The sequence below is a fragment of the Suncus etruscus genome, chromosome 4 (genome assembly GCF_024139225.1).
Source record: "Suncus etruscus isolate mSunEtr1 chromosome 4, mSunEtr1.pri.cur, whole genome shotgun sequence".
Lineage (NCBI taxonomy): Eukaryota > Metazoa > Chordata > Mammalia > Eulipotyphla > Soricidae > Suncus > Suncus etruscus.
Window position 1 is genome coordinate 78,729,481 of NC_064851.1, and position 13,867 is coordinate 78,743,347.

At 39.1% G+C, this 13,867-nt stretch overlaps 1 protein-coding gene across 1 annotated transcript in view; it reads left to right on the top strand.

Moving 5' to 3' along the window:
• ARMC2 (armadillo repeat containing 2) overlaps positions 1–13,867 on the top strand; it is a 153,062-nt gene that overhangs the window by 39,502 nt on the left and 99,693 nt on the right. The window contains exon 5 of the mRNA XM_049771233.1: positions 5,389–5,596. Within this exon, the coding sequence (XP_049627190.1) occupies positions 5,389–5,596 (208 nt within the window). The remainder of the gene's footprint in view (positions 1–5,388; positions 5,597–13,867) is intronic.

Sequence of the window (13,867 nt, forward strand, 5' to 3'; positions counted from 1 at the left end):
TTTCCAGCAAATTATTAATGGCTTTGGGCCAGAGAGAGAATGCAGAGGGCTGGAGTGGTGTGGGCATGATGGGTGTGCTAAAGGTTTCAGTATGATCCCTGGCAGTTGGAGTGACACCACTGGGGATTGTGCTAGAAATAAGTTCTGTGAACCTCCAGGTGTGCTTCCCTATATATGTGTACATATATACATATATATGTATATATGTTTATATATTATATACATACATGTTATATATTATATACATATATATTTTCTTTTCCTTGGGAGAAGGGCTCTGTGCCTAAATAAGTCTGCCCACACCCTCTCCCACTTAAAGATTTACAGTGCTTTGAAGCCTGGTAAAGGGTTGGGTGAAGCCATCTGCTAAGAAACCTGCCTCATTTGAATTCATCTGAGCATTTCCCAAATCTGCTTCACTGTGAAGCCTGTCTTTCTGGAAACAGTCTGGGAAACATTGGCCCAGCACAGAAATCAGCAAACTTTTTGTCGAAAGCCAGAGAATAAATATTTGCGAGCTGGCAGGCCCTGGTCTCTGCTTGGCCCACTAGAGCCTGCTGGAACAGTGGTAAAGTCTCCAGCAATGATCTGTGGCCACTGAAACATGATTTTGTTTCACTTTCAGTTGTTACAGATTCATATTTCTCTTTGAAAATTCTCCAACCCCCCAATATTTAAAAGTATAAAATCATGCTTAGTACGTAAGCTGTACAAAATGAGGAAAACAGGCACAACCTGGTGGAGTTGATGGTTTGTGAACTCTTGGCCTAGGAGAATTCACTACTTCCCTACTCTTCAGCATGCAGAGCTCTGTGGCACACCCCCTCCCCCTTGCCTGACATTTCAAGTCCTTCTCTGACCTCCAAGTTGTTTGTCCCTACCTTTTTACTTTTTCTTCCCACTCCCCCGATTCCCCCATATCCATCCTATTCTTTAAACCCCATGCAAGACCCACTTGAAAATTTGCTGAACCAGTACAAAGTGAAAATAGGGAGTTCTTTGCACAAAAATTATTCAGAATTCTTTTACAGCAAAGCAAAGCATGAAACCAAGTAGCACAGAAAATTTGTAAGTGAATATATAACACTGCAGCTCATACATAACATGAAATTGGCTTTTGTTCCAGACTTTAAAAAAAATTAGTCACTGTGAAACTACAAACTAACTCATGATTGGGTTTTAGACATACAATATTTTGACACTGATCCCTTCCTCAGTGTCCATTTCCCCTACTAAGGCCTTCTTACCCCCCATTTACCTTGTCCAGTAGTCTGCTTCTTTGAGAGGCACTTTTTTTTGAACATTTTGCACTGTTGTTTACAGTACTGTTATTGAGAGGATTTTATACATAACAGTTTACTGCCTTTCAGTACCACCTCTTCTTCCCATACGTTTCCTTCATTTCCGGCCCCCTCAAGTGGCATATTTACTACTGAATTATAGTTCTCTGTCTGTCTGGTGTTCATGAGAAAAGTTTGTTTCCAGACTTTTTTCCTTTTTGTTAGAGCTCCTTCTTGCACCTTGTTAACAACTCTTTAAAAGCCTTCTCAGGAGCCAGAGAGATCCTATATAGTTGATAAGGCACTTACCTTGCACATAATAGGTTTAATCCTTGGCACTGTATATGGTATCTAGAGCACCTCCAGACCCAGGAATAAGCCCTGAGCACCACTGGGTGTGTCCCTCACACTCCACCCACAAAAACAGAACAGAAGCAAAACAAAAATAAAATATGCTCAGATACCATCTCTTCTATGACTTTTCCCCATCCCCTTAGGATGATCTCACGTTCTGTACTCCTTAAGTGCCTCTTGACTGTGCTCTAATGAATTTATCTCCTAGGCATGTGTTTCTGTGTCTCCCTTCTAGAGTCAGCAGTAAAAAGATTTTCTCTATTTGTAGCCCCAGAATTTTCCACAGGCCTGAGTAAATTGTAGGGGAGGTCAAAGGAATAATTTGTGAACTGTAGCTGTTCCTTGAAGTAACACTACTGGTTGCAGAATGCTTTGGAAGTTCATCCACAATCCATTACACAATTAATACAAGGTGCTGTAGCTATCTGCCAGTGAGAGAAGGCTGTTGCTCGCATTCCCTTTAATGGTGAACATCCATCAGGACTGAGCAGCAGCCTGGGGCAGCTTCTTTGCTGTAGTCAGAACTGACAAGCTCTCTCCAGTCATTTGTGAAGATGGAGGGATTGCAGTTTATCTTCTTCTGACAGGGGACTTTCTCCCCACGGAGAAAAGAAACTTCATGATAGCCAGGACATCTTGTTCCCCTTGGAAGGCCATAGGACACTGGGCAATCAGTCAAGACTACTTACCACGTCAATAATCACAAGGAAATAACAGCAGGAACTAAGCTCAAACAACTCTATAATCAAGAGTAGTAAGGATGATTCTAGTAATTTGGAGCTGTAGAGAGGAAAGTCTTGAGCCACAACTAGGATGCTTGGTTTCTGTTCATAGTAAGGATAGTAGCTTTTAGTTTGGAGTGTGTTAGTCCTATTTGAATCAGTGTCCTAGATCACATCATTTAATTTTTTCCAGCTGCCCAAGAATGGGGGAACCAATGAGTAAGGAGAGATAAAATTTGAGTAGCGTGTTCTCGATACCTGTCTGGCATGAGGCAAGTCTGTGCTTAACACCCCAAACCAAGGTTTGCTCTTTACACTAGATAGTCCTGACTCCCTGAAGCTTGACCCTTGGATCAGTTTTTAAAACTTTCAAGTTCTCCTTACAATATTTATAAGCACTTCAGTACATAAAAAGCATCTTCTAAAACAATAGCAACAACAAAATGGTTCTCTCAGGATCACCAGATGAACACTTTAAGTAACTGAAAGCAAAAGGCAGAAAAGTAAGGAAAGTGGAGCTACTAAGTCCTTTTCTTTCCTTTCTATAACTCATTCTCTTCCTGGATGAAAATTTCCCATACACCTATCAGATTTCTCCTTATGTTCAACTGATCATTGTTAATTCTTCCACTCTCAGATTTTTGGAAAAGTGAACGGAAGTGTTATGATAAAGTTATGATAAAGTGTTATGAAGTGTTATGGTTTGGATAAACCATAGTTTATCCTGAGTGCTAAGCAAATAAAATAGGAGTTTTATTGGCAAGAAATATGGGGAAATTAGTACTTCCATAGAGGAAGATCTGCTTATAAGAATACAACAGTGGAGTATTCACTGAATTAGGCAATTTAGAGCTCCTTGGTAAGAGAAGTTATGGTGGTAGTAGTGGGGAACTGAATAAAGATCCACAAAAAAAACAAAAACAAAAAAAACCCCACTTTTCAGGTTCTCAGGGCCAGAGCACTCTGATGGCATGGTGGGTAGGGCATTTACTTTGCATGCAGTCAACCCAAGTTCAATCTCCAGCATCTTATATGGTTCCCCTAGCCTTCCAGCAATAATTTCTGAATGCAGAGCCACTCATAACCACTGAGTGCCACAGGGTCTGGCCCAGAAACAAAAAACAAAACAAAACAAAACAAAAAAACTTTTGTGTTCTCTACTTTCTCAATCTGAAAAAGAAAATCAAATAAAAAAGATACTTATAGGGTCCAGAGAGATAGCACAGTGGTGTTTGCCTTGCAAGCAGTCGAACCTAAGGTGGTTGGTTCGAATCCCAGTGTCCCATATGGTCCCCCGTGCCTGCCAGGAGCTATTTCTGAGCCGACAGCCAGGAGTAACCCCTGAGCATCGCCGGGTGTGGCCCAAAAACAAAAACAAACAAAAAAAAGATACTTATATTAGTTCATTGTTAAGGCTTAGTTCAGTTTTGAAATTCAATGTTTTGAAAAACAGGGAGCTTCGTAGAAATGGGTAAGTGGGTGGTTGAATTATTTTTGGTTTTATGGGTTTGTTGGTTTGAGAGCAAAGAAAGGAAACCTTGAGTCATTTTGGAAAATCTCACAAATAGTGTTTTCTCTGTAAAGCTCTCTGCTCTTGCTCTTTGATTGGAGTATTTTATCTCAAACTCAAGTGTGGTAGCAATGTTGTGGCCAGACTCCACCTAATGTCAATTTGTTAATGAATAGTGTTATATTGCCAGTCTAAGAATCGAAAAGTCTTTAAAGTCTTAAAGACAGTAGGTACTTCACATCAGGGATGGAATCTCTTTTTGCAACTTTTACCTTCCTCCTCATTAGAAAATTTTATCAGGATTATCTGTATACTTATTTCCATTATTATTTCCATTCCTCACAATGACCTGCGAGGCTCCAGGATCTAACCTTGACTCTTTCCCACCTACCTGTGCACATGCGTACACACATCCATGCACACACGGATACATATGCACACATCACTTAACTCCTGTAGTTCCTTGAGCATACAAGGTCTATTCCTTTCTTTCTTTGGGTCTCTGTACTAGCTAGTCTATGCCCTGGAGATTCAGTCCCTTACTGGTTGTCAGGTGCTTTACCTCCTTAAGGATTTGCTATGTCCTTGTAGTCATAATTGCAATCTGTCCTTTTCCCAAGTGCATCTGCTTTTCTTCCTAGCACTGGTATACCTCATTTATGAGGATATGTCAGTTGTTATCCACTAATTCCTAATAAAGCATAAGTCCTATCAGGACACTGATTTTTGTTTCAGCACTGATATATCTTGAGTGCCTATGACAGTGTCTGCATACAAGAAGATGCTCCATAAAGACTCTCTGAATGGAGCATGAGAGATAGTACAGTGGGTAGGGGACTTATTTCTACAAGGCTGACATGAGTTCATCCTCAGCTCCTATATGGTCCCCCAAGCACCATCAGGTTTGATTCCTGAATCTGCACAGTCAGGAGTAAGCCCTGAACACAGCCAGATGTGGCTCAAAAGCAGACAAACTAAAAGATTCTCTGAATGAAAAATTTCTAATGATGACATTCAGAAAGATCTATTTTTATGGAAGATAATGGTGTTTGTATGGACAAGGTAATGCACATGAAAATGAAATGGTCTCTCAGATCAAGTATTTGCCTTCAGGTGATTCCAGTGGAGTAGTGTCACAATCCTATTTATTTGCTTATGGTGCTTTGAGGGATTACTCTTGACCTGACTCTATGCTCAGAGATAACTTCTGATGGTTCTTAAACTCTATCCAGTACCAGGAATCAAACTGGAGTCAGCCACATGCAAGACAAACATTTTTAACTCCTGTAATATTTCTCATATACAATATCCTACTAACATATACCTGATGAATGATGTTGCCAAACCAAAAATAGTGGTAAGGTCTCAAATATGTTCAGGAAGGTTTTGGCTATGTGATGTTTATATTTGATTGTGAATAATATATGCTATATGATTGTATAAATTCTTTGATTGAAAATTATTGAAAGATTATCTCTGAAATGATAACTGCTTTGACCAAACATTTCCTTGGTTATTACAGCAAAGAAGATAGTGGAATCCAAAGAAATGATTATGAGGGAAAACTCTCTGGTGAAAATTAATGGAATGTACCTAAAAGAATCACATGACATTGGCCACTTGAAAAGTCACTCACATCAGCTAACTTATGATGGAGGCTTTGGTGAAATGAAGAAACAAGACATGTTCAAAGGGGAAACATCCTTGCCATCACATCTCAGAAGTGGAGGGTTAGTATTTCTTTAATTTTGTTTTCTGATTAAGATAATTATTGTTTGCATTTTTTCTCTATCTTAGTGGTATCATTGATTTTCTTTTTCTTTTCTATACAAATACATTTAAGTTAATGCTGCACGAAGCAGAGGGATTTCTTCTCAGAGCTGAATGAAGTTGATTTTTACTTCATGCCCTAGTCAATCTATAGGAAGGTGTTTACTTGTATTTTCCAGACTACTGCTTGAATAGGACTATTAGGACAAAGCCTTTGCTATAGATGAACTGTTTCACCAGACTCTCAATGATGAGAGAGAGAGAGAGAGAGAGAGAGAGTGAGAGAGAGAGAGAGAGAGAGAGAGAGAGAGAGAGAGAGAGAAGAGAGAGTTGGAATTCTTGCTTGGTATAGAATCTGTTACCTCCCTTCAAATTAGTTCATTGTTTTAATGCCACAAAAAAACTCTTATTTTCCAGTAGGAGCTTGGGTTAAATATTTATTTTGCAAACTCATAGTTAAAATAAGAGTTCTGTGAATTTTTGACATATGATACTCCTAAAAAAGAATGATTGAGAATCGCTTCTTTTTTATAACATGTTTCTAGATAGGGCTTACTCAAGAAGTTATTTTCTTACCATATTAAGGATTTGTGGAGAATGTTCAGTGGTAGGGGACTTGTGAATTCTTAGTTGGGTATTTTCCTAAAGAAGCTTTGAATAACTGGAGCAAGACCAGTCAGCTAGTAAGGATGCTAGCAAGGCAGAAGGTCTTGGACAGGACAGGGTCACTCAGTGAAAGATATTTTTCTGCAAGTTTCCATTGGGTCATTGTGGACATCTGCCCAGTTCAAATTTGCTCAACAAGATTAAATTCCATTGGCCTTTTAAAGACCAAGTACTTGTTGCCCTTGCCTTAAACTTTGGGCCTGCCATTGGCTTGCTTACTTGCAGTATGCTTTAGACTTTTCCCCAAACTGGCTATTTGGCTGCTGGTTAGTTTATTTGAACTGACCTTGTATGCTAACACAGCCCCCAAGTGTCACACATGCGGAATTTATAGTAGGTGACCCAGCAGTCCTTGTCATGTTGCTTTGCATTCAGAACATTTTTTTAAATTAAAGGGAAAACAAAATGACTCTCTAAGTGGAAGAGAATGACTTCAAATTGGGACTTTGGGAGGTTGAGCATTAGACTGGTCCCAGCCACTGATGTTTTCCAGTTAGTGGTTAAGAATAGGCTGCAGAACTCAGAGCCTATACAAGGCAGACAGCAGGAGAACTCCTGTTTCTTTCAGCTTTGCAGTGAAAAGGAAATACTTATCTTGCTGTCTTATTTTATCATTGTTATTAATATTTATTTTTGAAGACCTTCAAATATTGCAGTTCACTGTGGCTTTCTTCCTCATCCTGCAACAGCAAAGGTATTTTTAGTTATGTACTTTGTCCCACAATCAGCAAAGGAAAATCTTTTAGCGAACTGGAGAGCACTGCTTTTTGCGTATCCAAAACCATGAAGATTTTATCCCTAACTACAGAGCCAGGAGTCAACTCTGAGCAGCAGTTTGTGGGACCCCTCCTTCAAAAAGATTATGATATTTGGGCAGCAGCACTAATGGATTCTTGCTTGCTTTGTCTTGTCAGGATGATTTTTGATTTCCACAATAACTGTGCCTGAGTTGTGTTTGCCAGCCACCCTGGCAAATGTAACTTTAAATAACATTTTTTTCTTCGTGAATCTTTTTCTACTTTAATCATGCATGGAATTTTGTTGACGTGATGCCAAAGAAAAAGTTTATACAGTAGGATTAAAACAAACCAGAAAATGGAAACTATTAGCAATTATTTCTTTAATTACATTTATGAATCAGTTTGGGATGCTTGATAATTGTTTCTTGTAAGCATTGAAGTTAATAATTCCAAGAAATGATCTCTGCTCTAAAGTGGAGTATTCCCAGTTTTGATGCTGAAGCCCTACCCTCAATTAGCTGTTCATTTTCCCCCATCGTAGACCATCAAGTGTTAGATGAAGGCTTGTCTGTGAGCTGGGAAAGAATGGAATGTGGAACTAGAAAAGAAGGCAGGAGATGAGAGTGTGTTGAGAGGGAGTATGAGCTGTCTACAAAAGGAGGGGACAGAGACTATGGAATGCACTACTTCAGCAAAGCTTCTACATGCCTCTGCAGGCTGAGAGCTCTCTGGCTAAGGATAGAAAGACAGAGTTTTGCCTCACTCAGGGACATAGATGCAATGTGAGAAATATGTTATGGTGTTATAGTGAATCATCAAAGAATGTAATTACATAACAGAGGCCTAGCTGGTATTGCCTAGATACCTAGACTGATACTTAGACTCTATGGTATAGTCCACTGGAACCATTGGCATGTCTATTGATCATAGTGTCTACTAAGTGATGTGTGACTGTAGTTGATGTCAGGGAAATGACCTTGATTTGTATTCCCATAATGCAGAATGTGAGCAGCTCAGACATGTGATGGATTGAAGTTTAGCTTTATGCTGATTGTGAGACAATAAGGTTTGTAGAACAAGATAATTTTGTGAACAAGATATTGGTAGACTTTTAACTTTCCAAACGGGAACACACTCTCAAGCACAAACTATCATAATTTTCCAACAGATTTCCAGATGCTAGTCTCTGTACGCCAACTGACAGATTCTTAATGTTTCAGAGTCTTGCTTCTTACCCATGCTCCCTTTTCTCTTAATGAGCCTCTCAGTACTGAAAGTAGTTTTCATTCAAATATGGATGTATTTACATCTCCATCCATCCTTTAGTTCAGCATGATTAATTATTTTATATATGGGCACAAAAATATTTTTTTTAAATATCATACAAACTACCCTGGTTTGGAGGTGTGATCTTTAGAGAAAGATTCCCAAGAACTTTTGTTTGGGTGCCAGAATTCCTGAATTTAAATTTGAGTCTCTCTTAGCCTTTATAAGTCTTGAGTGGCCTTCATACTCTTTAACAAACCTTTTAAATATTTTTACAAGTTCATCTTGTATTCTGTAAAACTGAAGAAATTGTGTACCTTTACCCTCTTTTCTTGTTGGAATCAAAATTAATTTTTAAGGAGTTGGGGTTGGTAGGGCTGTGCCTTGCACATGGCAGACCAGGGTTTGATACTCAGCCTCATTATGGTTCTTCAGACCTGCCAGGTGTAATTTCTAAGCTCAGAGCCAGGAGTAACCCCTTACCACCATTTGGAGTAGTGGCCCAAAACCATAATAATATTAAAAATAATAATAATAATAATTTTAAGAGGGGGTTTTTGGCTAAAGGTGGGAAGTCAAATGCCTTCTACAAAAATTTAATGAAAACAACAGTAGGAAGATAGCAAAGTAGTTATAACATCAAAATATAACAAAATGGAAAAACAATGTTTCAAACTCCTCAAATTGAAGCAAGCATTACACTGTGGTATGAGCTTGATTTTCTTTTTCTATTTTCTGACCTAGCACACTGCCCATTGAAGAGTTAGTTTTCTCATATGGTATAGTAAATCCTACTCAGACAATGTTTGGAGGAAGTGTCATTCTGTATTCCTCACTCGCCTCCCAGGAGTCCTGTGGCTCAGGTCTGGTTGATCAGAGTCCTTTGACCCACGTGCCACAGCAATTGGCTCAGAAGAAGGCACAAAATTCAAGCTAGAGCATTTGAATTTCTCCCTGGGAGATTTTACAGAGCCTCTGGAGAAAGTGTTCTTTTCCATGTCTACCCTTCCTATTCTTTCTCTTTCCTTTTCCTTCATTTTGTATTATTTCTTTGCTATATTTCTTTTCTTTTTTTTTCTTTTTTGTTTTTTGTTTTTTTTGGGTCACACCCAGCAGCACTCAGGTGTTACTCCTGGTTCTATGTTCAGAAATCGCTCCTGGCAGGCTCGGGGGACCATATAGGATGCCAGGATTCGAACCACTGTTCTTCTGCGTCTAAGGCAAACACCCTACCGCTGTGCTATTTCTCCAGCCCCTATATTTCTTTTTTTTTTTATAGAGACAGCTTAATGCTACTTTACATAATGGTCTTGTCACTTGAAATAATTCAGATAACTATAACTGAGTGCTAATAAAACAGGTAGGGTGCTTACCATATATGGTTCCCCAAGCTTACCAGGAGTGATCCCTAAGTGCAGAGCCAGGAGTAAGCCCTGAGCCCAGCAGGGTATGTAACCCCCCCAAAGAAAGAAAAAATTAAAAGTAAGAATGTAGCCAATTAACATACTGGACTCTAAAAAGCAGATGTAAACAAGGAGTATTTGAAAGGATGACACCTCCTCAGACTTTAAACAAGAAACAGATTCTACTAAAAGTGACTTTCTTAGAAAAGTTTATTCAACTCTCTTTAGTTATTAAAATGAGATCTTAGAATAGGGGCAGGTCATAGGAGAGCAGGGACATCCACATAAGATCCCATTTAAAGGGGCTGGAGAGATAGCCTGGAGGTAAGGCATTTGCCTTACATACAGAAGGTCGGTGGTTTGAATCTCGGCATCCCATATGGTCCCCCAAGCCTGCCAGGAGCGATTTCTGAGCATAGAACCAGGAGTAACCCCTGAGCGCTGCCAGGTGTGACCCAAAAACCAAAAACAAAAGAAAAAGGATCCCATTTAAGTTCCCAAGGGTAAAGCCACTAGGAGAGCGGGTGGCAGCTCATGTCCTATGGCATTTGTGAGGTTGGAGCAAGCTTAATAGATTAATATTCAAAGAACCTAGCCCACAACAATCCTCCTTTTCTTTAAGTTATATCTATTAGCTGCCCACTAGCCAAGGCAACACACATAATCTAGGTCAAGAAAAATAGCAGATTTAGTGGTGGGTGTTCAAGAAACTGAAGTTGAAGCAAGAGTACCAGTCATCCTCTTCTGTGGATCATCTTTATTCTTCCACAAACAAATGATCACATTTAAAGATACTTTTGGGCTATGGAGATAGTTCCATGGTCTGAGCACATATAAAACATAGATACAGAATTGCCAGGTTCATTTCCCAGTACCACATGGCCCCCAGCACTGCCAGGAGCAACTCCTGATCAACCTCTGTGGTCCCTTTCCCACCCCTAAGATAAAACAGAGAGGAGGTTAATATAAAACAAATTATATAATGAAAATAATATAGTTGAAGAAAATGGGTCACAAAAGGCATTACTCTCCCAAAACAGGAAACAAGTCAAAACATCTTTCCAGTGCCAAGGAGATAACTCAGGAAGTAAAGTGTTTGCCTTACATGCAGCCAACCTGGATCCAGTCTCCAATACTACATATAGTCCCCTGAGCCCCACCAACAGTGATTTCAGAACACAGAGTCTGAACTAAATCCAGACCACTGCCAACTATGGACAAGAAAACAAGGGGAAAAATCTCTATAATGTTGAAGAAATTATAATTGATTACTCTCTAAAGAAGGAAAACATGAGTTCATTTTGCTTTATAAAATCCACACAAAAAGAGAAAAAATTTGGTTGTAATTCTGAAAACATGAAATGAAAAAGTATAGAGAGGAGAGTCACATTAGAAATTAAAAATTAGAATAAAGGCAGCTGAAAGTGCAATGAATCCTGGTGGACAGCTTAGAGGAAATCATATCAATGAGAAGATATGAAAATGTGGAGGGACTGAAAATAGACATAGAAGGCAGAAAATTCACATTTCTGAAAAAAAGAGATCCATCCTCTTCACCTTCTCCTGATATCATTTTTCTTTGAACCAGGTGCCAGTCACACTTCCAGGTAATAAGCTTATATTAACTTTATTTGATCATTGCAGTAGCACACTATACATGCAAGTGAGCAGAACAGAGACCACAGAAACTATTAAGACATAATAAATGACAATTTTCTGAAATAAAGATTTGAATCTGAAGCCCAAGTGGGTCCATCATGTCCCCACAAAATTTAATATGAAATAATCTACACTGTGACATATATCTGCAGTGCTCAGCACCAAAGTCCAGCCAGCAGACAGTACATACTCCACCCAGTCATTACTAAACAGATGGATGGATGGAAGAAAATCACCTGTAGCTATTCATGCATAGCAAGCACTCACAAAAAGTGGGGGAAAGGTAGATTTATTAGAGTGCTTGGGACTAGCAATGTAGAATCATTCATGAAGTCCTGAGTCTTAAGAAGAACAACCCAAGAATCAGATAGCCAGCTGAGATCTCTCAGGAAAAAGGCCACAGCTAGACACTTCAGTTTGCATGATTTCTAGAAAACTCTTAAACAATGAAATAATGAGTCACAAATCAAAACTCAAGAATGGAGAAGTTATGGTTAAAGTATTTGCGGTGAGTACTGATTTTGTCTTCATATTGAATAAAAAGTAGACAACTCTGAAAAATGATTATGGGACAGAAACCTTGACAATATGATAGTAATATAAACAATTGAAACTGGTGTTTGGGAGGAAATGGCAGTACGAATTACTTCACTCCAAGTAGAGAATAAATATGTCAAAAGATGTAGCCTGAAATTAGCATGTAATGTTTCAAAAAGAATGATTTCAGTATCCTAATGTGTTTTATTTTTTTAACTTTAGAGAGATCTTTTAGAAACTATTATCTTTTGTGAAGACCATTCATCTGAAGTTCTACAGTTCCTTCGATTTCACCTCAATTTCTGTTTCTTTGTTAAATTCAAGTAAAATTTATATTTAATCTTTTGGAGTACAAAAAAACCATGTTTGGTTTACTCTCACTTCTATGTATCTGCTTACCTACTTGAACTCCGAGTCAGCCTTTGGTGGTTCACTTTTATCTTTTAATGTGTATATTTGCAAAATAATAATATAATATTTGTTTGTGGGTTGTGGGATTCTGGATGACTTTTAAATCTTTGTACTTTCTTATTTTAACTGGCCTTAAAAATAATAAATATATCATCTTTTTAAATAAATAATGAAGTCATTATTCTTTAAAGGGTCATGTGACGAGAAACTTTCCAGTTGGAAAAGATGCATTTGGCCAGAATGATTAGCATACTCCCACCTTGTCGACTCCCACCTAGTTTTCATTTCACAAGTGCTTCTTCTCTAGTGAAACTGTGTGCTGAGGGGCCAGGAGAGGATGAAATGCATTCTGCCCAGAAAGATCTCACACGTGAGCCAGACTTCACTGCTCAAGTGTGGTCTTAAAACCAGCCAGGACAGCTTCATTTGAGGGCTTGTTAGAAATTTAGTCTTCTTTTCAAACCTGTTGGCTTTGAATTTGGTTTTGCTTTGATTTTTATTCTTTAAAGAAAGATCCAGGTGATTTTAATATGCACAAAAGCTGTAGAAGCAGGGTCAGTGACAAGGCTGGAGTAATTAAAGGAACACTAGGAGAAACCTTGCGGGATGCTGTAATTCTGACTTAATCATCAAGAGGGTTCTTGGGGGGGGGGACCGGAGAGATAGCATGGAGGTAGGGCGTTTGCCTTGCATGCAAAAAGAAGGTGGTTTGAATCCCGGCGTCCCATATGGTCCGCTGAGTCAGCCAGGAGCAATTTCTGAGTGTAGAGCCAGGAGGAACCCCTGAGCGCTGCCGGGTGTGACCCAAAACACAAAATTAAAAAAAATAGGAGGGTTTTTGGGGAACCTGGAGTTGGGGTGCCTTTTGTGACAGCTTTTTAACTGGAGCACTGATTGAATGCTTTGGTGCAGAGATGATGTGAGTGGTACTGCTAGGTTCAAAGGAAGGCAGATGACGTGGAATGGCTTTAGACCATAGGGAGTGACTCATTCTGGCAACAAGATGAAGGACCTAGAGAGAAAAGGGCTTTGAGGGCAGAGGAGGCCAATAGATTGCAGTGGTAGCAGTTCTGCTGTGAAGGGGTGAAAGCAGAACATTTCATGTAGCTTCTGAGGGCTGGTGGGGTGAGCAGAAGGTTTATGAGTCCCATGTGATGGGAGCAGAGGCAGCAACTGTCACTTTGTTGAAGGGCTCTGAGTCTCATTGAGAAGTTATAAGAGCTTCACACAGGAGTCTAAAAACTAGAATAGAAAGTTTAGAGGAAGTCTGAAATAAGTTTTTTAGTCTAAGCCACAGGAATTTACCTGAGCTACAATATACTTACATGATTGACTACAAAGCAAAGTCTGATTAAGAGGGAGGGAGCTTGACTTATAACCAATGAATGATCATTGAAAAAGTTACTCAGATTGTAAGTATAATTTCTAAATATTTTATTTGGTTTGGAGGATCACACCCCACAATTCTTAGGATGTATCCCTGGCTATGCACTCACCAATCATTTTTGGTGGGGATCCTGGGATCAAATCCAGGTCAACCAAATGCAAG